The sequence below is a fragment of the Lonchura striata genome, chromosome 8 (genome assembly GCF_046129695.1).
Source record: "Lonchura striata isolate bLonStr1 chromosome 8, bLonStr1.mat, whole genome shotgun sequence".
Classification (NCBI taxonomy): domain Eukaryota; kingdom Metazoa; phylum Chordata; class Aves; order Passeriformes; family Estrildidae; genus Lonchura; species Lonchura striata.
In genome coordinates this window covers 38529156-38553504 of record NC_134610.1, presented here as the reverse complement: position 1 = coordinate 38553504, position 24349 = coordinate 38529156, and the positions used below count along the sequence as shown (strand labels likewise).

At 45.2% G+C, this 24349-nt stretch overlaps 1 protein-coding gene across 2 annotated transcripts in view; it reads right to left on the bottom strand.

Annotated features, from left to right (window-relative positions):
• LRRFIP1 (LRR binding FLII interacting protein 1) overlaps positions 1–24349 on the bottom strand; it is a 102546-nt gene that overhangs the window by 40286 nt on the left and 37911 nt on the right. The window contains exons 2-8 of one of the 2 annotated variants that reach the window (XM_031505324.2): positions 17580–17666; positions 10861–10878; positions 7553–7600; positions 6253–6297; positions 5690–5740; positions 2332–2364; positions 1229–1276 (exon numbers count right to left, since the gene is read on the bottom strand). In XM_031505324.2, the coding sequence (XP_031361184.2) occupies positions 1229–1276; positions 2332–2364; positions 5690–5740; positions 6253–6297; positions 7553–7600; positions 10861–10878; positions 17580–17666 (330 nt within the window). The remainder of the gene's footprint in view (positions 1–1228; positions 1277–2331; positions 2365–5689; positions 5741–6252; positions 6298–7552; positions 7601–10860; positions 10879–17579; positions 17667–24349) is intronic. The other variant, XM_021536105.3, reaches the window with a different exon arrangement.

Here is a 24349-nt window from a genome sequence, read left to right as displayed (position 1 = left end):
CCCTGCCCCTCTGACCCATCCTCTCCAGAAACCTCTCCAGTGCATCTTTGTGAAGGCAAATGCTCCAGGCAGCTTTTGGAGAGCAGGGTCAGTTTTAGCAGACCTCACTGACTTTTGTTTTAGGCTACGTTTACATGCAAAGCATCTAACCCTCATGAAAACTGGGACAAATAAAACTGCATACTAGAGAGGCTAAAATGACTCAGTTTTACTTGTTCTCCCTTCTGTGACCCTGTTTCACTCTCTATTTTCTTCTTGCTTTTGACATACAAAGGAAACCATTTCACTGCCACTGTGTCCATTTTTTGCAATGTTTTTTTACCTCAGGCTGTGTCTCGTGCTGCTCCCCCAGGCTTTCTCAATCCCACAACCAACTTCCAGCCCTCATAAAAATTCTCTGCTTGTTTCTAGTGTAGCAAAGAGCCCCACCCCAGCCTTCACCTGTGATGAGCTAAAGAATAAAGCAGAGATTTATTAAAATGCCTCCATGGATCCACCTTGGGCAGCACAAGAGCCCAGCCAGGGCTACACCCAAGATGAACCACAATGGTCACAAAATGGACAACTGGTCACGGCATCTCTAACTTTTATAAGTTCTGCTCCATTTGTACATTTGAGTTAATTGTCCAATTACAGCTTTAGGTTATAAAGTCCCATCCTGCTTGTTTTTCTCTCTTCATTCTGCCATTGTTTGTGCTCTTGGGCCTGAGATTTAGATCATTTGTCCTTGGTCTTCAGCTAGAGAAGGAATTATTTTATCTCTCTACTCTGTGAAGAGTGATCACCATCCCCTAATATGAAGCCTAGACTCACACACTAAAGCAGCACAGAATCTGAAAAATATAAAAGCTGAATCTTGAAACATCAGTGTCCTCTTCCTGCCTGGAATTGCTCCCCATAAGATTCACCCATGACAGGGGGTGAAATGAGATGGGCTTTAAGGGCCCTTGTAACCCAAACCATTTGGGATTCCATGACATTCTCTCAATATTGCCTATTACAGCTCAAGTTAGGTAGCTCCAGTAAGGTTTTGAGTTTATGTGGGAAATAAGAGTTTGGATTATCCTACATTTTGGAGATGAACTGATGCTCATTACTGCCTGGCAATGTCTGATAGTACAGCGTATCCTTGACATTGGGCTGGCAGCTCTCCCACGTGCACACACTCCTTGTCCTGCCACAGCGGGTTTGGAGGCAGAGCCTCTCTGGGACAGACAAAAATACATACTGCTTTGGAGTAGTTCTTCTTTTTGGTCCTCTCACTCTCTAATCCAGCCTGCAGTGGGATGAAGAACGGGGGGTGAGATCAGTGAGTGTGTGCACACCCCTGCAGAGCCAGGCATGCACATCCCCATGCAGGAACAGCAGCAGAGCACGGCTCAGCGAGCACTCAGCAGCGCATCCCCCCTCGGAGTCAAACGCCCGGTTATCAGGGAATATTGCTCAAATGCTGAGAGCGCTGGTAAATTTAGCAGCCCTGCTTCCAATCAGCCACGCTGGCTGGCTTCAGTCAATTCACAGGGCTGCTAGCTGTCCGTCCTGACTGTATCAATACAGCCATGCAAACACCCAGACGTGCTGAACTGTTCTGGGATGTAGGTCACACACAAATGGATGCGCTGCGCCCCCGATTGGAAATAGCGCCGGCAATGAAGGAGAGGGGAAAAGCAGGAGAATCTATAGAACTGCACTGCCCAGTTTGTTTCCTGTAGACACCAGGACACCTCCAGTTCAACACAAGGCAGCAGGAAATGTTTTACTGAGCTCTAATCCTCGTTGCTCCTTTCTGTTCTTTCAGGAGCAGCTTTAGCTCAGTGTTCGCAGAGCAAATACTTGCTGCCCAAGCATTATTATTAAGCTGATTTTGTCCTCTAAAGTGAAGATAACACAAACTGCAGCTTTGGTAGGCAGTGTGTTTGTCCTGTCACCTTTGCTAGATCTATTTACAGTGAGTTTACAAGAGTTTTATTCCTTTCCAGATCTGTGCTGAAATAAATCCAGATGCATCAGGTCCAACAATGGACAGGCTTTATCGGAGACAGTGTTTTAGGGGAAATCCAAGCCATTCTGCTCTGCCTGTGGTAACTACTGAGCTAAACCTAGCTCAGATCTCTCTAATCATTTGTCACTTCTCATCTGAACTGTGTCAGAGCAGGAGGAGAGGGAAGTGGCACCCTGACATCACAGACCACAAACTGCCTCAGGATGCTTCCAGATCACCCTGATCACAGAGCAGTTATCACAACCTGTGTTAGCTTCTTCTTCTTCATGATTAGTTTTTGAACACACACACACACACACACAACTCTGCAACTTGCAGACTATTCTCACCACTGGGTAGGTGCTGGCATATTCCAAATGAGACTGTAAAGGCATGAGAGGAGAGGAAAATCAGAACACAAAGGAAAACTCAAATTATGTCAATCAAAGGAACTCCCCAAACCAAAACAAACAACAAACAAACATAAAAATAGGCAGGGAGATGTAAATCCCAACTAAAGAACTTTGATAATGCAGCATTTCTTGCACAAAGGTACAAGTTTGGAAGTTGGTAGGATACAAAACAAGGATACACAAATTAATCATGAGTGATTGATAACACAACAATACTTCATGCTGATGGTGTTGGATTAGAGACAGCCAGCTGGGAAGTGGAAGAACCAGGACAAATGAAATAGAAAAGGGACTGAAGAGATGCTCAAGAGCCTCTACAAACTCAGGCTGATGTTACTGAGCTTCCCTAGGAAAACCTGCATGATTTAGAACTGAGCTTGCAGAACTCCTGAAACAGGAGTGGCAGGAGCTGTTGATGGGTTCAGGATCATCAGGGAAGCTGCTGAAGAAGCCTCTCCATGGCAGCTGAGGAGCCACAGATACAGCCAAGCCAGGACTCCCTGGACCCCTGGTCCCTGTTTGCAGCACAGTCACAGCTGTGGTGTTTCAGTCCATTTGCTGGCCTGGTCTGATGAATATTTCTGGAGGTTCTGCAGTGTGTACTGCAGCCTCTGCTTCACCAGAAGCATCCAGAAGCTCCCCAAAAGCCACCTCAGCACATCTCTGGTGCCTGAAGCCCAGGCATCCACTTCAAAAATATGCCAGGAGAAAAATCCAGAGTGAAACCCACACAGATCAGTGGGGTGGTGGAGCCCTAGGGAGAAGTGAATGTCTGATATTGGCTCATTTCAGTGAAAACTTCCTGCACAGAAGAGAAGCACAGCTGCAAAGAGGAACCCCTGGCACCACCAGCCCCTCACAGTGCAAGGAGCCTGAGTGACAAAGATAGAAGATGAATTTTCCAAATCTGGCATCCTGCAATGATTGGAAGGAGAGCCTTCAAGTATCCAAAAAGACAGCACCATTCAAAATTCTCCAAGTCATTTTATAAACTCTTCATGGACACAAGACAACTGTTTCTGATGCTGTCTTCAGGCTAAAATAGCTCCAAAGCCAAACTGGACACTAGAACTCACGTGATTTTTTAAGGTTGATCAAAATTAATGGAGCTTTTGGCTTTGTTATTTTAAAGATGGATACAGCAAGAGCCAAATCTTCACAGATTAGCCACAGATGTGGTCAAATTACTAAAAGCATCTCCCATAAATCCACACTGGGAAAGTGTTTAGAGAGGCTGTTTACAAGGGCCTGGAGTGACAAAAAATAGGTTTAACTTGGGTATTAGGAAGAAATTCTTCCCTGCGAAGGTGGGGAGGCCCTGGCACAGGGTGCCCAGAGAAGCTGTGGCTGCTCCCTGGAAGTGCTCCAGGCCAGATTGGATGGGGCTTGGAGCAACCTGGGCTAGTGGAAGGTGTCCTTGCTCATGGCAGGGGGTGGAACAAGATGAGTTTTAAGGTCTTTTCCAACTCAACCCATTCTGTGATTCTATTAATTAATTGGAATGGAACAACTGAAAGATGTAGAAGGCTAAATTTCAGTTCAGACTGGCAAATATTTACATGCTTCTACAATCCCAGTGACACAAAAACGAGGCAAGGAAGCTCTGTCAAAACTTCTCCTGTGCCTGCCAAAATGTCAGCACATCCACCACCAAATGCAGCTTTCTGGGGACAGGGCCTGTGCAGCATCACTGAGAAACACCAGTGTGGAAAGTTTCAGCCAGATCCTTCTGGCAGAGAAGGACATTCCTTGCAGAACTATGAAGAATTTGGGACCATCCCACAGAGCAGCTGGAGGCTGCTGTTCACCAAGCCAGCGCTGGTTATCACAGCCTGAGACTGCTCAGGGAAAAAGGGAAAAAGCTTCTCCAAGGGATGGTGAGGAGGCAGAATGCAGGGCTTCTGCTCTTTAAAGGTATACAAATCACAGGATTGTGTTACAAAAACACCTCGGAAAGAATCAGTGGTGAATTTCCATGAAGAGAAGTTTCAGATGAAGATGTGCTATAAACAGAGCCAGTGTGTTTGCATCGTGCCACATTTCAGCCAGGGATAAACAACCCATTTGTGTTGTCATCACCTTCTAAACAGATAGAATTGATATTTCAACTAACTAGAGATCTTTTCCCCCTCCAAAAAACACTTCCATATGTCAACATTTAACCCTAAGTAAAATAAACACTACTTTTCATATTCTGCTGTGCAGAGAGGATTTTCTTCATTGACTCTTTGGAGCTTTGAGGCATCTCCTAGCTCTGAAAAGCACTCAAGTTTGTCATCTGGAGGAAAAAAGGTTTTAACAGCATTCCATTAGTAGCAATAAGGATTCCACTAAAAAGGGAACAAGGCAGCACTTTATATATTTAAGCACACTTTGTGCAATTTTACAGTGGGATCCCTGAGAAGGCTCTGCAGCAGAATTTATTTTTTTTTAATGAGTCTTTTAGACAGTATGTAAAAACAGAGTTAAGGTTTATATAAATGTGTGTTATCTGGGAAAATACTGTCTGGATGTTTTGAGGAAAAAACTGTTTGAACTTTTCCTACAGATGAGTACTCAGTGCTTTACTAATCCCACCCTCCACAAAACTCAGGCCTGCAGATGATTCTAAAGTATTTCTAAAGCATTTTAAAAGCCAGTAACCAGTGATTGGACCTAAGGGAACAGCTGGAGCTGTGTCAGAGAGATTTTTGGGTTAGATATCAGGGAAAGGTTCTTCCCCCAGAGGCTGCTGGGCACTGCCCAGGGAATGGGCACAGCCCCGAAGCTGCCAGAGCTCCAGGAGAGTTTAGAAAAGGCTCTCAGGGATGCCAGGCTGGGATTGTTGGGGTGTCTGTGCAGGGACAGAAGCTGGATCAATGATCCCTGTGGGTCCCTTCCAGCTCAGGCCATTCTGTTATTTTATGAGTATTCACCTGCAATTCCGAAGCACCCAACACTTATGTCCACTGATCAATCACATCTGGTTTCCTGAGTTAATAAACACTGACCCCACCAGCACTTCCCATTCCCAAATACCCATTCCCATTCCCAAATTTCCAGTTCCAGGAGTGAAACAGGGGAGCTCACAAAGTGCATGCAGACACCAACATCTTGGCAAAGTCCTTCCTGCAAGAGTGACGAGCAGGGACCACAAAGGGTCCTGCACAAGGCACACACTGGAGACAATCAGTGATCCACTTGAAAAAACCCAACATGAAGCACGTCCAGGACAGTCCCCTCAGAGTGTGGGGGCACAGGGGGACAGTGACACCCATACACAGACATGCACACAGAGGTTGCACAGTTTACCAACCCTCAGGCTTCCACGGCTACCCACTGACATGCGCTCATCTTCATCCGAAGCCTAGCGAGAGAAAGCGTAGAGACAAAACAACAGTGAAAAGAACACAGGTAACAGGCACTGAGGCAAATGCTGATGGCTTTGATGGGACAGGAGGAAGGGAAAGATGCACAAACTCAGTGGTTTTAAAAAAAATTGCACTGAAACTATAAGCAGAAAGCAAATGAAATCATACCCTGCCCAAAAAACAGTCAAACATTTTACTGTAGGGTGAAGGAGGAGCTTGCTCAGGTGTTCCCTGCTCTATGCTCTTGGCCCTTTAACTAACATTAAACACTCCAAACAGGTTAGTTCCCCACTTTCCACCCCCTTTATTCTTGCACATTTGCAAAGCTCCCTGGAGTGACTGGGGAGAGGGCAGAGAAGTCAGGAAGTGGCTTTGTGGTTTCCACTTGCCAGGGGTGGCAGGAGCTCGTTTTGGTTCCTTTTCTTTTGAGAAGGAAGTGCCTTACACACGGCTGTTTTCTTAATCTGTAGTGTCTGGCTGAACAGAAAAAGCAAAAGTAGGTACTGACCGAGGCATTTCTTCGGGCTCTACGGGAATAACGCTCACTGTCTTCCTACCAAGGCAGCAGAGAGAAAACAGAGGGAGGCGTTGAGAGGACAAACACAGCAACAGAGCCTTCCAGAAACACACAGTGAACTCTAGACACACTTAGAAGCCAGTAAAGTTAAACCAAACAACATGAGGTGACACCCTGTCAAAGCAGAAAAACCCTTCCTCCCTCCTCTGAGACCCCGAATTTCCTCTCTGCTATGCAGCCTCTGTGACACTGGAAACGGCGTCAAGATGTTTTACATTTCAACAAGCTGGTTTTAAAATCTGATTTGCCAATGATTTTAGAAACAACAGTAGAAAACAGCAAGGAAGAAAAAAAAGGTTTCAACATTGTAGTCAACAGATTGTCACTGATGAGCTGATTTCCAAGCAAGGGAACTGCCAGTAAGGTGGAGTTATGCTCACCAGCAAGGATTTGAGGAGACTCCGTGTGAGTCTGGGGTAGCTGGATGGTCCATGCAGACCAGTATTTACTGATTAATTATCAAAGACCAAGGAATCTGGGGAGTTTGGGAAGTTACCTTCCACACTGGAAACCAGCTGCTCAGTTTTGCCTTTTCCAGAGTGCACTACTCAGCTTTGCAGGGCAAAGCCACAGCTTTCAGCTGGCATCGCTGCTAACTGGTTTCATAAACTTAGGGTTGAAAAATATTTGAAGCCAGTGACTTCCAGCCCATTAGAAACTTCTTCATCTCATATCACAGGTGTTAAAACACTCACATGTTGCCAGTGGCCAAGTCTGCAGCTGGTATTCACTGGTTTTAGCAAATCCTAAAATCCAGGACAGGGTACTATTGGAAAAAAAGCTAGGATTGCCACTTTAGCAGTAATCATTCCTCTAAGGGGTTCCCCTGGGCCAGTAAGTGCTAAGGGAAATGAAACAGCATGAGTGAAACTTGCCCACAATTTACCTGAAGGCAGATTTAAGAAAGTGGTGGTAAAACCCACAAAAAGTAAAATGAGCACAAACAGTCCCTGTATCCCAAGGGGCTTTAACAGGTTTTTATCCTAATCTAATCTTCCAGTGACAGCATGGATACAGGTCTGCAAAAAGAGATGGCGTTAACCCAGTCCTTGCCAGTTTAAAGCTGATCAAAACTTACATTTCAGTTGGAAAAGCAAGACTGTGAGATTGCTTGGAGCAAAACTCACACTCCCAATGCATGAAAATACCTACTTGGAGGGATCTCAAACTCTATGAACTACACAGAACTGCAACACGCAAAAGTTATTGAGCTACGTTGATCAAGTCCTACCATCCATTGCTCGATGTCTCCCCACTTAGTATCCAGCCCATAATATTTCTACAGACAGAAAAGGGAAAAAAACAGAATTTAGATGAGAAAAGCAAACACAGAACATTTAGACATGCACTGCCAGGCCTTGGCCAAGCCACACAGCTCCACACGAACATGCCAGTGAGAGCTGTGCCCTGTGGCACTGGAGCCCTCCACAGTGAGTGCCTGGGAAAAGCTGCCTGGAAAGGGGAAAGGGCAGCTTGAGCATGACCAGGGTGCCCAGCAGCTTCTTCTCCCTCAGCACTGCAAAACCCTCTGTGCTGGGGGACAGGAGCAAGGAGAGTAATGAGTCTTGAATTCCTGACCCAGTTAAGTCAAGACTCATTACAAGGGAGGCGAGCACAGGACACTTCCAGGATGAAAATTGCTGTCAAATCATGTTTCCCGTAAAGGTCTGTCAAACTGGGCAGACAAGTTGGATACAACTCATCTCTGGGCATTCTGATTTGCTGCATTAGAGCTCCACAGAGCTCCTTTCAGAGCACCAGGCTTTTTGCCTACATTTGACCTACCTGACAGCAGAGGCAGCACCAACAAAGGCACAAGAGGACAAGATCCACCAGTGCAGGCGAAGGCAACACTGGGAACTTCCCAATGAACTTGAATTTCCTCCAGGCAGCAAGTTGTTCAAAGATCCACATGTTTAATGGGACTTTTCTTCCTTCCCAAACAAGCCTGTCAAATCTGGTCTCAGGAATTTTGCGTTTTTAATGGTGCCCATTAAAATGATTCCTGTGTGAATTAAAATCACTGGCCTAAAGTGCAGCAATAGGCAAATGGAAATCCTGCTTAATTAAGGACGAATAATATGCATTTTACAGCTTTCTTACAGGCTTGAGGAGGCGGGAGTAGCAACAACCAAAACCTTAGGAAATTATTTTCAAAAAAACCCAGAAACCTATTCTGTATTTTGCTCTGGTTTTAGCACTCATTCGATGGTATTAATGTAATTTTATTTTCATCCTTAAAATCTCATTCACTATTTACTGAAAAACCAAACTAAACAGCTGCACATTTTTCAGTGCTGTATTCCTTAATTCCCACTTCAGATTCATAACCCATGCACCAGCTTGTTCTAAAAGTAACTGTTATGCACATCTCAGCCTGAGAATAACCCCTGGAAATTCTATGAACTCCCAGAGCTGTCTACATGAGAACCTACAGATTATATGCTTTGTAGTAAAGCAGGTCACGTAAAGCCTTATTAGAGGCTTTTTAGCCATTAACAGACTGAGAACATTTTCTAACACTAGAAATCAACTTAAAAAACTGAAACACACTATTAAAATGGAGAATCCTTTTTCACACATAGGAAGGATCCATAAACACCCTTGTAATTTTTTTAGGGTTTGCTGCTTCCTTTTCATGCCCTCTCACTGTCTGACACTGGCTTTTGAATTCAGCCTTGCAAAAGGCAGATAAGGAAACATTAAACACTCCTTACAATACTTGCTCTGTCCTAGTTTAAGTTCCACTTACAGGCCTTTCCTTCTCCATTTCAAATTGCTCAGCTATGTGCTTAACATCCCCTGAAGAAAAATCTTAATGAATGAGACTGCCCAGAGACTATTTTAATTTATAAACTTTTAAAGAGCACATGTCATACTGGACTGAACTGGCAGCTTTTGAGCTCTCAAGCATTTTGACCCTTCACAGCCACTTCTCTCAGTTCTCCCTCTACACCAACTCTTCTCTTCTGCCCCCAGGGGCCTGGAAATGCTGCTTTTCCATTCATTTAGGTTTCAGTTAGAGGCCCTTGCTGGACTCAGGTTCCCTTCTACCTTGAAAAGTGATATTACAATTAAATAATTAATGATGTTAATACCATTGAGAGAGAATTTCAGATGCCATTTGCTCACTGAGTGCCAGTGAAACTGCTGGACTCGCAAACTTGCCATGGGATGTTGGGAGGATAACCCACTTATCTCCTCATCCATGTCAGAACACCAACAGTAAACAACTTCCTGGGCTCCCATGGGGCTGCTTTTGCACCAGAAGGTTAAATTAGTTCCCATAAAGAAGATTAATAACAAGCCTGTCGATCCATGGGCAGACATTGAGCCACTCAGTGTGTAGTCAACTCCAGAAATAAAACCAGGAGTGAGAGAGACTTGTTGCCAAACTGATAGGGTCAGAATTAAATACCAGAGTACATGATTTGAGCAGCTCTCTTCATATGCATACACACTCAAAGAGGAGAACAGCACTCCCAAGAAGCACATGCAGGGCTGGGTCAAGCTTTGAAACATGCAGTTAGAGCAGCTGGAGTGCCAGAACACAACCAAGCACACTGTGGTTTAGGGAGACATTCATCACTCAGCAAGCAAAAAAAGCATCTCAGGAAAAAAAAAGATAAATATTCAATAAGGTAGAAAATGGCAGGCTTGAAGAAAAATGTGCTTTCTCCCTCCCTGTAAAAATTCTTGGGAGTTATTTCTGTTTCTAGGTGCAACTCAGTTTACATGCTGAAAGTACAGAACAGCCAGGCTGTTATATTCAGTTATTTTCAGATGTCTGGTTATTTCAGCCAGAGATCATGACACAAACCCCAAAATCTCTGTTTCTACATAGCAAGTAACCTCAAGCTACTGTTATCATCCTCTTTGCCATCATCATGGAAAGAAAATTGGGAAGAGGGAAAAGATCACTGTTTTAAACTGAGATGAGAGAGGATTAAACAATATAAAATCACTTTTAATGTCTGGGTGCTGTTGGAAGGAAGGCCATACAGTTTATTTACCTAAGGATTATGAATTCAAATACAGCATCCCTGATTTCCTTCAGTGACTTTGTGTCATCTGAAAGTCATTCTTCCTGCTGGCATCTGTTAAATGCTTGCATAGCCTGAAGCATTCCGGTGATTTTCTTGGCCTTCAGCATTCGAACAGAGGTGACACACAGGCCCTCACTGACACAGGGAACCACTGTACCCTCCTGTGACCCTGCTTTGCCAAGTCACTTCTCTTATTCTTTGCCAAACAGGCTGTAGAAAAAATCACATTAAGTGCCTGACCAGACACCTTACATGGGTCATCTTCCCCCACTCCCCTTGACTGTCCAGCCCACAAGATTAGGGGTGGGGAGAACGACATGGAAGTACACAGCCTGCTGGGCATCTCCCACTCTTTAGAGGATTTCTGAGGTTGGACTGGAGATCTTGGGGTTTTCTTGCCACCTAAATTAAATTGCTGTGTGGTTGTGAAATTGTAGCAAGACTCACAGGGTGGGAAGGCATGCAAACAAGAACGAAAGCGAGCAAGCCCTACCTTCTGCACCTGATAGATCTGGGGGGAAAGGGAGAGGAAAGAGACAAGGAACAAAGCTAGCGTGAATGATGGATACACAGCAATGCTCCACAGCTTATTCTGGAGGGAAAAAACAGCATTTACAGAGAAAATACAGCAAACATCAATTCAGAGAAGAGCACAGTGAAGCCCTGTGGATTTAGGTAGGACAAAACCAGTGTTTGCATCGTAGGCCTCCTCCATGTGACTGGCTAGAACACAGCATTCCTGTTCCTATTCCCACCAGGCTCTGGGGTGCATATGGGACATTTTATCCCCAGGCTTTGCACCAGGCCAGAGCCCAGCCCTGCTGTGAGCCACGACCTCTCATTTTTCCAGCCTTCCCTCTGCAACAGGAACCAATGCCCAAATATTCATCTGGGACGAGTCATGCATCTGCCACCACAATAAAAGCAAACAGCATTAACTACAGACCAACTGGTCCTCTTTGAAGGATTCACTGTGTCCTTGAGGGATGAAGCACAGTTCCAAAAGCACCAACCCCACAAACCTCTCACCTGTGCACAGCACAGTGCCAGTGTGTGAAAATTCCTGGAAAATTCCTTGCACATATATTGCTGGCCTTAAAGGATCCCTACAGGATGCTCTGTCAATTTTGAATGTTTCTGTGGAGCCTCACACTTTAATAAATGCCCTGATGACACTGTTGTTCCGTAGTCTTGGAGCACTTTGATAATACACAAAACCTTTACAGCCACTCTGCTGTATCTGAATTTTGTGTTCTTGGAGCACTACCCTTGACTGATGAGCTTTGTGAACCCACGTGGAAAAAGAAAACATGTTTTTTCTCACATCTTTCCTAAAGCCAGAAACGTTTCTGGATTCAGAAAAATAACCTCAAAGAACCCTTCTTGTTCAAAAACACCTGGCTGGCTGCACAATCCTCTGGTGGCATGGTAGTCAAGTCTCCCAGATTTTGGGGTATTTGGAGGATCCCTGCCATTGACTGCTTTCAGGGATACCTCATGGGAATCCAGATCCCAGCGCTGGGAAGCAAAGCTTATGTCTCTCAATCCCTGCCCTCCTGATCAGATTCCCCTTCACGAAGGACAACTGCACAACCCAGATTAATGCCTCAGCAGCTTTAATTCCCATTCCAGCAAGCACAGGAGGGAAAGTTAGGACCCATTTAAAAAACAGCATTCCCACCACACAAGTAACCAGCCCACTTCCCTTTCCCTAAGAAAGCCATGAAGAGGAAAATGAACTGGGCCCTCCCACAAGGCTGCACACAATTCCAGTCCCTGGCTTTTCCATGGCACACTCAGAGTGCCTTTCATCCACTCACAGGAGCCAAACACCACAGGTTCAAATGTGGCAATTACCTCACAGCTGATTAACCTCAAAGCTTTAACTTTTCCATGCTGTTTTTTTCACCCATTCCTCGAGGCAGCTCCATGGAATCCTTATTTTCCAAAGCCCAGTGCTCCAGGCTTGGCACAGCAGGTATTCCCTGCTGAGTCCAAAGCAAGGCACGCACAGAGCCTTGTGCCCAGGACCCAAATTGCCAATGGACAAGATAACAACGGGGCCCTTGTTCAGGCCAGACACTGTGGGGAGGTGGGGAGGCCTCAGGGATAAAGCCAAGTGCTAACTATTATATCTATATCTAGATATCTATATCTCTCTATATTTATATCTGTATCTATCTATATCTAACTATTCCAGCTTTTAATAAAACTTGGGAGTTTTGAAGGAGCCCATTAGCCAACAGGCATTACAACAGCTCTGCTCCAAAGTGACTGATGCCTCAGCAGTACATGAGGCAAAGGTGCCCCTGTCCATGGCAGGGAGGTTGGAATCAGGGGATTTTTAAGGTTTTTTCCAACCCAAGCCATTTTAGGATTCTGTGATGACATTGTCCCCTTTAGAAAATGTGGTACAAGAGAAAACATACACTTTTAAACAATCACCTCGGTTGCAGATGTGTCCCCCCCTCAAAGAGAGTCAATACACATGTAAGTAGTCAAATGCTTTAAAGAGCAGTTTCCTGTATTAGGGTATGACCAAAAAACCCAAATATGCTTCATCCACAGTATAAACAGCAGAAAGCTTTCCTGACTTCCTCATCAAAGGAGGTTGCCTGCAAAAACAAAGTTTTTCATAGAAGTAGGTTTAAAACTGGACAGAAAAAGCCAGTGTTACATGGTAGCAGAAGAAGAGTCTGCTAAAAACATCATCTACATCATCCCTCTCCAAATTTTCCTGGGCATCTTCACGCTGAGTGTAAAAGACACAGATTAACCACCATAAACCTCCTTCATTTCTTTCCTGCTTATGTAAGCACCAAGTTTCATAGTCAGTCTCACCCTTCCCATCCGAGTCACAATAATCTGTCTTTCATTTTTTTTTTTTTTTACTAGAAAGCATTGGTGGTGTATTTTATTCCAAAGAAATATGAATCCAAAGAGGGAAAAGTATGTGCAAGTGAGGTAAGGAAGGAATTTACAAAACAGCCAAGGCAAGTTTCATGCTGTGCCCGTAAAGCAAGTGCTGCAAATTGAGGCAGGAGATCAGCACAGTGCACTTGCCTTGAACCAGAAGTACAGGCTCATCTGCTGTGTGAACTGGCAGGGAAAAATCTTATCCCACCGATTAAGGAGTGGGAGGAGATCAGTCTCTTTTCACTTCAGGCACTAATATCAGCTTACACTGTGGTCTCCAAGTGTCAGTCCTTGAAGAGACATTTAAAGCCTTGCCAGCAGAACACACAGAAGGCACTCCTACAGAAAGCATTCTCTACAATTAGCCCTACTGCTGCAGCTTTTATGTGTCTCAAAACTGTTACTGTTAAATATTGCTTGGGAAAAAAAGGGTTTAATACATTTCAGGTCAAACTTCTGAAAGAAAAAATAAATGCACAGGAAAAAAAAAAATTCTTCCTCGAATTTTACCTTGCAGCCCCATGAGAATGAACAAATTGTTACTCAGAAAAACTGGGCTGCCCACTCCTGGCTTGCTCTTCTGCATGAATTAACAACAAATACCTGAGTGCACACAGGAATTTGTCTCAGGAGAAGGTACATCTCAACAGTACAAGCCAAAGGGACTGGTCTCAGACCCTGCAGCTGGAAACCAAATGTTTCAAAAGCATGGCAGCATGGCATGGTAAACCAGGACCCATCACTGCTCTGACTTCCACCAGTGGTGGGAAACCAGGGAAGGGAGGAAATACCATGTATTTTAATTGTCATTCCAGCTCAGAACAGGCCCTGGCAATGAGAGCTGCCCTGCAGTCACTGATGAGTGGAAGCAAACCAGAGAATTTAACCAGACCTCCAGATTAATTATTTACATCTTAGGTGGGTAGCAACAAGAAAGCAGCTCTGAATGAGAAGTCAGAAGCATTCAAGCTGTAACACTTATCAGACCTCTGCCTTTCCTAAAGGCTCATCACCAAAAACACATTCTCTAATCAACATATAAATTGATCCACATCTCTGTGATTCAAGAGTGATCAGTACCCTTATCTTCAGAGGGTCTCCCCATGTCCTGGGCTGATCCCACAATGTGGGCAGCAAGGAAAGGGGGAATTCTTCCCCTCTGTCCTGCTCAGATGAGACTCCCACCTGCAGAGCTGCCCCAGCCCTGGGGCCCAGCACAGGAAGGACCTGGAGCTGCTGGAGAGTCCAGAGGAGGCACCAGGATGAGCAGAGGGATGGGGCAGCTCTGCTCTGGGGAAATGCTGGGAGAACTGGGAATGCTCCAACAGGAGCCCCATCCAACAGAATAGACGGTGCAAGACTATTTACAAGGGACTGGAGTGACAGGACAAGGGGGAATGGCTTCCCACAGCCAGGGAGTAGGTTGACATTGGATCTTGGGAAGGAACTGTTCCTTGTGAGGATGGCAAGGCCCTGGCACAGGTTGCCCAAAGAAGCTGTGGCTGCCCCATCCCTGGAAGTGTACAAGACCTGGCTGGACAGAGCAACCTGCACTAGTGGAAGGTGTCCCTGTCCATGTCAGGGGGTGGGACACATTAAGTTTTAAAGCCCTTTCAACTCAACACATTCTGGAATTCTGTGATCGGGTCACAATTCTTTTGCTTGCTTTTTTCTTCAATTTCAGAAAACACTTTTCATGTACTCAGCTTGTACTTCCCTATGAAACTTGTGCTCACCTTCTCCTCCTTAGCTTCCCTTCCCTGGAGAAAAAAAGCCAACAGAGAAACCAAACCAAAACACCCAAACCACTGGCACAGTTACCCTTCTGTGTGCTGCCTGGCACGAGGTGGTGCCAGGTGAGGAAATGATACTGCCTCTGGAGCACACCTGCAATCCTGCCCCACCGCAGAGCAGTCTTCCACAGGAACTTTCCCACATCTCACCCTGCAACTGAGAGCTCTCTGCCAAAAGCCCATCTATTCCTGCTGTACAATTTCTCAATCGTATGCGTAGACTCTTCATGCAAAGTCACCCAATTACTTTAAAATGAGAGAAATGAAGTGCAAGATTGAGAAATGTCATAAATATGAGGTGGTGGGCAGGAGAAGAGCCAGTTTCCAAACCCAAATCATTAAAACACTCTCTTTCACTGCCATAGTTATAGCCTGTAATAGTAGCACCTGGAAACTTTTAACTCAGACCAGCAGTGTAAATATATTTCCAAGTAATCCATGCTCCACAAGAAGCCTGCCAGGGCATGCACACGGCTTAAAGCATGAAAAACTACACGCACATGCAATAAATTCATTTATTGCTTTTTAACTCCCAGAAGGGAGTTAGGGCTCTAAAAAGCCTTCTGAAGTAGTAAAGCAAGGGCTTTAACTTCTGGTTATTTAACATGGCAGCAGTGGAAAAGTGCTTTTTATGTTTCTGCAAAGTTTGCAAAGGGAAATGAAGAGGGCAGAGAACCAGGTGTACAGGTCCCAGTGTCACAGCAGGTTCCCCTCCAAGGAAGGAGTAGGTGCCAAATATCTTGTGCTGATCACTGCTTGGGATTTCTGTATTTATGTTTTATTATACCTGCAAGACACTTGTAGCAATGAAAAACTTCCTGCAGCTATCCTTAATATCTCTACCTGGCATCTGGGGGCTAAGATTAAACTATTTTGAAAAGTTACAGAATATTGAAGTGCGCAAAATATTAAATAAATGTGTTATTTATGCCAGTGAGTTACAAAGCAGATTGTGATGGGTATCTGGCTGAGCTTTTCTGTGGTATTTCAGAGGGACATCCTGCCCTACCCAATTTCTATCTATACAAAGTTTTCACACATTTTCAGATTACAAGCTCTTAATTGCAGGAGCTTTAGTTTTCACACCTAAATTTCAGTTTACCAAGACACCCTCTGTAGATCAGCTTTTAATCTGCAAAGGGGTCATCAGCTTCATTAAGTCATCTGCAAATTAGATGGTGTCAGCTGCCAGGACACCCCTATTTACTTTGCTGCCCAAACAAAACACGTGGTGCCTGTTTAACACACCCTCGCACGGCTGCTCCCAAGTCCCCCGCCCCGGCTGCCAGCTCAGCAGTGACAGCACTTCCCACTGTGGGCCAGGCTGCAAGAAACATCCTTCAGAAAGCAACAACTGCAGCAGGAGAAGGCTCCCACCTTCCTCAAGCTCTGTGTTTGCAGCAAGGCAACTGAGACATATCCAGACCTGCCTCACCAAAAGCTGAGCGTGGGCAGCCTGCCCAGGAGCTTCTCTGTGGGCTGGCTGCTGCAGCCTGCACTGGCACTGCTCCGCTGTCACATCCTGATCCACATCCTGCTGTCACCTCCTGATTCACTGCTCCAAAGCTCAATCAGTCCTGCTCTGCACCCTAAAGCACATGTAGAACTACTGAATTACAGAATGGCCTGGGTTGGAAGAGTCCTTAAGATCATCCAATCCCACCCCCTGCCATGGGCAGGGACACCTTCCACTATTCCCAGGTTGCTCCAAGTCCCGTCCATCCTGGCCTTGGGCACTTCCAGGGATCCAGGGGCAGCCACAGGTTCTATAGCCTCACCACCCTCACAGGGAAGATGTTTTTCCTAATATCCAATCCAGCTCTGCCCTCTGTCAGTGTGAAGCCATTCCCCATTATACCGCCCCACGTTTATTCTTACTATGTATTCCCAGACCATGCCCCAAGACTTCCTATTTCTTCCTCTCCTCTTCAAAAATCTACTGAAAAAACTAAATTGTGATTACTGTTCTCCCTCTTGCAGCCACTCTGCTGTTTCACTGAATGTACATCACCAAGCACAACTTTTGAGGGCTTCAGTTCACCAAATAATGCTTTGCCAAGTGCAGCTTCTACCCTTGCCCGTGCCAACAGCAGCCCATGCTTCTTCACAAACTTGGGTGGGCATGGCACCAGCTTCACAGCAGGAAGCAGAACAGCTTCCCAGTGGAGTTATACAAGGGCCAGGAATCTTCCATATTCATTGGATTTCCAAGGAAGTGATAAGAATCCACCACCTCCAACAGGCACACAAAGAAGCTGCATACTTCAAAGTTTAACATTAAACAAGAATTACTAACCACAAGGATTTTCTGTGAATAATTATGCTGGCTTCACCGAGATAAAATCCTTGCCACGATCTGTGTTTTTCCCACATTTTTCCATGATCAACATTAGTTCCATGCAGACTATTTCAACATAATACAGATGACTCCTCTGTTCCAGGACCTCTGAACATCCTCCTCCCTGGATACAACCCCACGCACCCCCCAAAGCCTTGGCCTTACCTCCTTCTGCTGCCTCTCCAGCTCTTTCATCCGGATCTCCCGCGCCTCCGCCCGCGCCGCTCGCTTCGCCGCGAGTCTGGCTTCAGCCTGGGAATGGGAACACAGGGATGGGATGAGATGAAAGCTGGGCAACCCAACAGGGAACACGCTCTGGAAGCAGGGCAGGGAATGGAGAGGCTTGACTGTAAAGGCTGTAAACACATCTGGAGGAGTTAATTCCCTATTGCAGCTAATGGCCCTGCCTTCCCTAACTTGTTATCGTAACAATGAGGTAAAACATCCCTGTGTGCAGGCACTACCCTCCCTGAGCACACTTGTGTTTAAAAGAGCTCTTTAATTATTATTTGTGTGGCTGGAGAGGAAGCAGGGAGATTTATTTAAGAGAGGCAGGTTTTGCTCTTTTTGTTTTGGGTTGGTTGGTTGTTTTTTTCCCCCCCTGCAGCGTGGATTGTTTTTTATTGATGAATTAATTTGACCAACACCAAACATATTATGTACCATTTTTCCTAACCACTGACACTGTGCACACATACCTGGGCACAGGATTCAGGTAAACACTGGAGTTCAGTATGCACAGCCAAGGTTGAAATTATGGAGAGAAAATGCACTAGGTCCATTAAAAATCTGCAAAACTCCATACTCCAGTGCAAACCTCGCTGGAGTGGAATTCTGCCAAGAATGGACCTCTTGAAAGATCTACAGTGCTTCATGACTTCAGCCCAGTTGGAAGTGATGGAACATCATATAGAGTAACATCTTTAATATTCTGCTTTAAATCCCAGGCAAAGCCAGTAGGTCTTACACAGGAAAAAGTAAAATTAGCTCAGGCTCGGTACAGTACAATGGCGAGGAGCTCGCCCTGCAGAATTCAGAACAGCTCAGCAGGGAGCCAAAGGCACTGTTCACAGCCAGTCACCCCGCTGTTACACCCAACTCCTCTGCTTCTGGAACTTTTTACTGTAAGTACAGCGTCCAAATTGACAGGAAAATCTGCCATAATCTCAAGGTCAAGCACACAGAGAAATCAAAACCCCAGTGTTTTCAGTAGCTCTTCTAAACAGAAGGAAAACCACGAAAAAAAAAGGAAAGGTGTAATTTCTTTTCCCTTCTGTAAGTGCAGTCACCACTCAAACTCAGAGGAAAGGGTCACAGCCTTCAAAAACACAAACAAAACATGGAAAAAAGGCAAAAAAAAAAAAAGGGAGTAGGATGGTTGAAACTTGCAGTTAACAGAAAAGGGCTGATGAAAATCAAGCACAAGCTGATGTATGGGATGGGTCATGAGCCTTGTGATGATCTAGATCTTAAAACCTCAGACTGGAGGAAACCAAGAGGGGATCTCATCAATCCATGCAAATATCCCAAAGGTCACCGAGAGGGTGGTGCCAGACTCTTCTTAGTGGTGCCCAGTAGCAGGATGAGGAGCAATGGCCATAAACTAAAACACAAGAAGTTCCACCTCAGCCTGAGAGAGAACTTCTGTTCATCGAGGGTGGCACAGCACTGGAACAGCTTCCCAGGGAGGCTGTAGAGTCTCCCTCTCCAGAGGCATCCCAAACCCAACTGGACATGTCTCAGTGTCACCTGATCTAGGAGACCCAGGGGATTGCACTGGGACTCCAGAGGTTCTGTCCAACCCCACATGTTCTGTTACTCTGTGAAGTCTGAAAAATTACTTGCAAAAAGGAAACAAGCCTTCTCAGAGAATTTTTTAAAAGCCCATTTCAGAAAGAGCAAAGGGCTGGTTTTGCACAGAGCTGCTCTCCCTTGAGTTCTTTGCCTGAATTTCGAGGCAAATATCTCTGCCAAATATAGAAACTCACAGTAGGAGCAGACCCTCCACACCTGCACCCAAAACCATCACCTCCCATAACCTGTTACAGAGCCAGGTGACCGCAGGCTCTGGGTGCAGCCATGAATCCCCAAACGTGTTTTCAACAACACCTCCCAACCTGAAGCAGTCTGTCCAGGAAAAGAAAGCCCCAGCCCTGCTGCTGCTGGGCAAAGGCTGGGTGGAATCTCTAGCAGGCAGTGCCATGACCCACCTGCAATGTTTGGAATTGCTCATGACACCCACTGTCTAAAAATGGCCCGAAATGTGTGCTAAAGGCACGAAATCACAGCTCTGGAAACAAGCCTGGTACCAACTTGATGTGATCCCTTCTGTTTATTTAAAAATAAACACTGGCAAGCCCCACCTGATAGAGGTGAGGAATAACACCAGCACAAACTGGTTTTTCCCTATGGAAAACAAGGAGCCCTAAAGATTCCGTAAGCAAAACACATTAAACAGTACAGGCTGTGCATGCCCAACTTCCCTCCTGACAGAAAAAGGCAGAGACAATATTATTTGGATGTTAACATGGTTGTAGCTGTCATCCTCATGAATTTCAATAACCAGCTGAGCTTTCACATCAGAACTAGGTGTCTATATGTAAAATTAAGATATAATCCAAATTATACATATTTCCCCTTGTTTTCCTTGTATGATAAGGGCCAAAGGATTTACACACTTGCTAGCTATGTTGCAGAATTACATATTCTCCCAGAAGCAAGAACAATATAATATGAAGTGAAGGAACTTGAAAAATAGGAAAAAAAATTAAAAATTTGGCCACTTTTTCTCAGGCCTTCCTGAGAATGAGGCTCACCAGTTTCTAAATTACAGATACCAACTGCAGGAAGTTAAATGAATTTTACTTTGTGCAAAACAACATATTTTGTGCGTCATTTCTTAGGATATAATTCTGCTTTCAGTGCCAATCCATGGCACTTTATTCTATTTCATCTTTGCAGCCCTCCAGCTGCCCATTTAAAGTCAACCTGCAAACCTTGTAAGAATAAAAACACATTTTCACTCAGCAGCTTTGACTAACAATGGCTTACATCTTGGAACAAGCATATTGTTTATTTATGAACTTTTTCTTTCCATGACCATGTCAGCCTTAAGTATCTTTGAATAAAAACAACAGAAACAGTATCCTGGGTTCTTGAACTTGAAGCAAAAACCTTGGCTATCATAGACTGTAAGAAGTCATCAAATGTTATTCCATCCTGAACACTCAAACTTTGAAGCAACTCATTTTCATCACATTGAAACAAACAATTACACAATTGCTCAGGTTGGAAGGGACCTCAAGAGGTCTCCAGCCCACTCTCCTGCTCCAAGCAGGGTCAGCATCACATTCAGATCACACTGCTTAGGGCTTGATCCAGATGGCTCTTGAAAACCTCTGAGTTTGGTGGCTCCACAGTCTCTCCAGGCTCCTGTTCCACTGCCTGACCATCCTCATGGAGTCAAAGAATAAGTCTCCACCAAATAATGCTCTTAGCTCCTTAGTAACCCCAACTTCTCTGTCAGAAGGCTGCTGTACCTTAAGAGCTGCATCAAGCAGTAAGGAATATTTTCAAGCACATTCTCAAGGATGTCTGGGTGCCATTTAGATGATTACACAGTTATTTTCACCATGGTTCCTGACCAAACACCAGCTCATTTGTGCTGGACAAAGGAGGGTTTGTATGAAACAGGCCATCCTTCCCTAAAGGGTTGTTGAGCCCACAGCAAAATGAGAGAAGGGGGGACAGGAAATATGCAAGGAGGAAAAAAAGGCTTCAGTATGTGAGGCTACCCCCTGAGTCTTTGGAGGGTGCTCTCCAGCTCAACAGAAATACATCATGCTATAGTCAGGCCAGCCATCAAATGGTCAACCTGTGGCCTTCATAATCCCATTTCTAGCATGCTTTGGTGGATGGAAGTACTTTAATCAGAATGATTTTTTTTTTTTTAATACTCTGTAGGTGGCATTGGTGATGAAGCTGTTGTCGCCTGTGAGCTCAGAGGAAGTAAATCCATCAGGACAGGGAGGAGTCCACATGCCACTGGGTAAGATGTTATCAAAGTCAAACCAAAGTCTGTAAGCAAGCCTAACAAATCATGCAGTGATTGTGGGACAGCACCTGCTGCACACAGGTTTTCCTGTGCCAAAGCCCAGCTCAGGTACTGTGGGTGCCCCCCAGCATGGCACAGGGCAAGGACACCCAGAACAGCCCCACCTGCTCAAGCTGTGAACCTTCAGGACATGTAAGAATAAAAACACAGGCCAGACTTCCAGACAAAGACAGAGGAGCGTCAGATTTATTGTGCGCCTCTTCCTCAGAAGCACGGGCGTGACAGAACGAATCGGAGTTTGTCAAACCACACTCTCTGAGCCTCTTGGACTCTGCTCTGTGCTATAAATACCTTGATTTCTTGCACAGCCTGCAAGCAGCAATGCTAACTTTACATTTCTCTCTCTGTGCTGACTAAACCACAACAGGTTTTGCTTCACTGACTTTGTCCAGCCCAAGCACTTGGCAGAGCCGAGAGTCAAGTCACCTCTAAGGGCAGTAGCAGAGACAGACACTGCAGCCTGCAAGAGACACTGCTGAACGTTACAAAACACCCAAAAATTCACACAGTTCTGAAATTTAGCTAACTAAAAGCTGTTCTTTAGACTGCCTAAGGCATAAATAACTATTCAAGGGATGAAAGATTTAAAAAAAATAGAAATCACTAAGACTGAAGGAAGAAGTTCCCTTGACTTCTTAATATCATCTAAAATTCACCAGTGACTCAGCAAGCAATACAGGCCTCAATCAAAAGTGACAGATCACTGTCAAAAACAGAAGAATAAAAATATGAAGCCTAACTGCACTCATTACAAAGCTTTTGCAACTTCCTTTTATGAAATATTGCTCATCTGACAAGAAGAACTGGCAGCTTCAGCCCTACTGAGCATGTCATACCAAAAAAACCCCAAACCTCATAAGAGACTTCCGTAAGGCCCCATGGGCAAAACTAGAGGAGATGGCAACCAGACTGCTGAGATGAACACAGAATTGGGCACCAGCTGAAAAAATCATCACCTTAATTTATGGGAGTCACTCAAATATTTCAGATATACGCACTGAATTCTTGTTTTTTTTATTGCAGTTGCTCAGAATGATTTACAGTCACCAAGCCCTGAAACAAATGCACTGCTGAACTGCAGAATGCTCATTGCTTTTGCTGGGCTACTTGCTCAGCACTTGACACTCCAGCTGAAGGGTCACTCAGCCTGAAAATAAAAACCCAGCCCTGTGCAGCAGCAAATCTTTACCCTGGCTTAAGGAGTTCAGTACATTTAGATCTGAAGAGGGAAAAATTAAGCGGGTTGTAACACGAGCACAACTATGTCTGAAGAAAAACCAAACCAGGTATTGGGTGTCAGCTGGAAAGGCTGAGAAGCATCTTCTGCCACCCGCAGCAGTGGGGAGAAGTGGGAGCATGAGATGTGCAGCTGCTGTGGAGGGAGCCCTACGCAGCCCCTTTCTAAACACCACTGGTGGGGATAAGGCCCGGCTGTGCCCGTGGCCGGGGGATGAAGCACAATGGTGACGGAAGCCGCGGCTTCCTGGCCCCGCGCGCCGCGCCGGGGAAGCTGCGCTGTCATTATTGCGGCGATGAGAGAATTATTTAGGTGAGTTGCTAAGGTAGAGGCCAACGACACACACACACACATCCTGAAGGTGTGCATTCTCAGAGCCTTTCCCTCCTGAAATGGCCAGGGCTTCATTGTTCGCCTGGCAGCCCCAAGACACGGCCAACAAAGACAGGAAGTTATGCTGCTTTTCTGAGCGGTGAAAAATTACTATGTTGACTTGCCACATAGTTACATGTGTAAGAGTTTTCCAGCTATACAAAGCACCCCTCAATTCCAGTGCACTCCAAATTACCTGCTTGTAAGACCAGTAATCAAAGCCAGTGTCATATTTGTCATGGAGGATTGAAGTGTTAGCTTGCCAGCACCAAACCATGCCCAGAAAAGCTCTCTGATCCCACTGCCAGAGAAACCTTAAAACACAAGTCTGCCTGACTAAATTACACCTGCTCCCTTAAGTAACCACTGCTGTGCATTGCTGAAATAACCATTTCTCAGGCTGATTTAAACTTCTTGCCAACAATGCTAAAGGCACAAGCAGCCAGTCATCTTCGGGGCCAACATAATTTTTCACGATGGATGCTGTCCCATTCTAGTATACTGTATCCTCTTCCTCAAATATTATAGGACTGTTCATTCTATTTAGCCAAGTCACACTTCATCAGTCAAAAATCTGATAAGGTTTCTTGCACTCCTACATAATTTAAAGTCTGTTTTGACATGCAACACCTGATTTGCAATATTCCTGCAACACAGCTGACCAACACAGCTACCGGGTAGAACCAGTGCTAACCCATGGCAATGTTTTTCCATTTGAGCAACATGACCTAACCCAGGAGTTCCCAGAGCTCACCAGGTGAGTGGTGGCTATTTAGCATCCAGTCAAGAGGGACTACAACGACTTCTGTGTTTAAGAGGTCAAACCAGAACATTTATCTGACATTTTTTTTGCATATGATTTATAAATACAAACAACACTTTGCACCAGTTACTCACATGGTAATGAACCCGTGAATCACACAGGGCTCAAGAGGTCAGTCCACATCCTGCTTTACTCCTTGCTTTTCTCTTAAATGCAAATTAATTTTCAGAGGCAGCAAGCTGATGAACCTTAGCCTACACGTAAACATAGGGATTCCCTTCTAATAGCCCGACAGCCCATCCTAGGCTGGTCTGACAGCCCCTGCAGTGACAGCGGTGAGCCCGAGGGGCAGCTCGAGTCGAGGGATGCCTGACCCTCCCGTAGCCATCTGCCGGTCCCACGGGGCTGCTGCGACACTTTACTTGGCAATCATTTAACAGCTCCCGCTG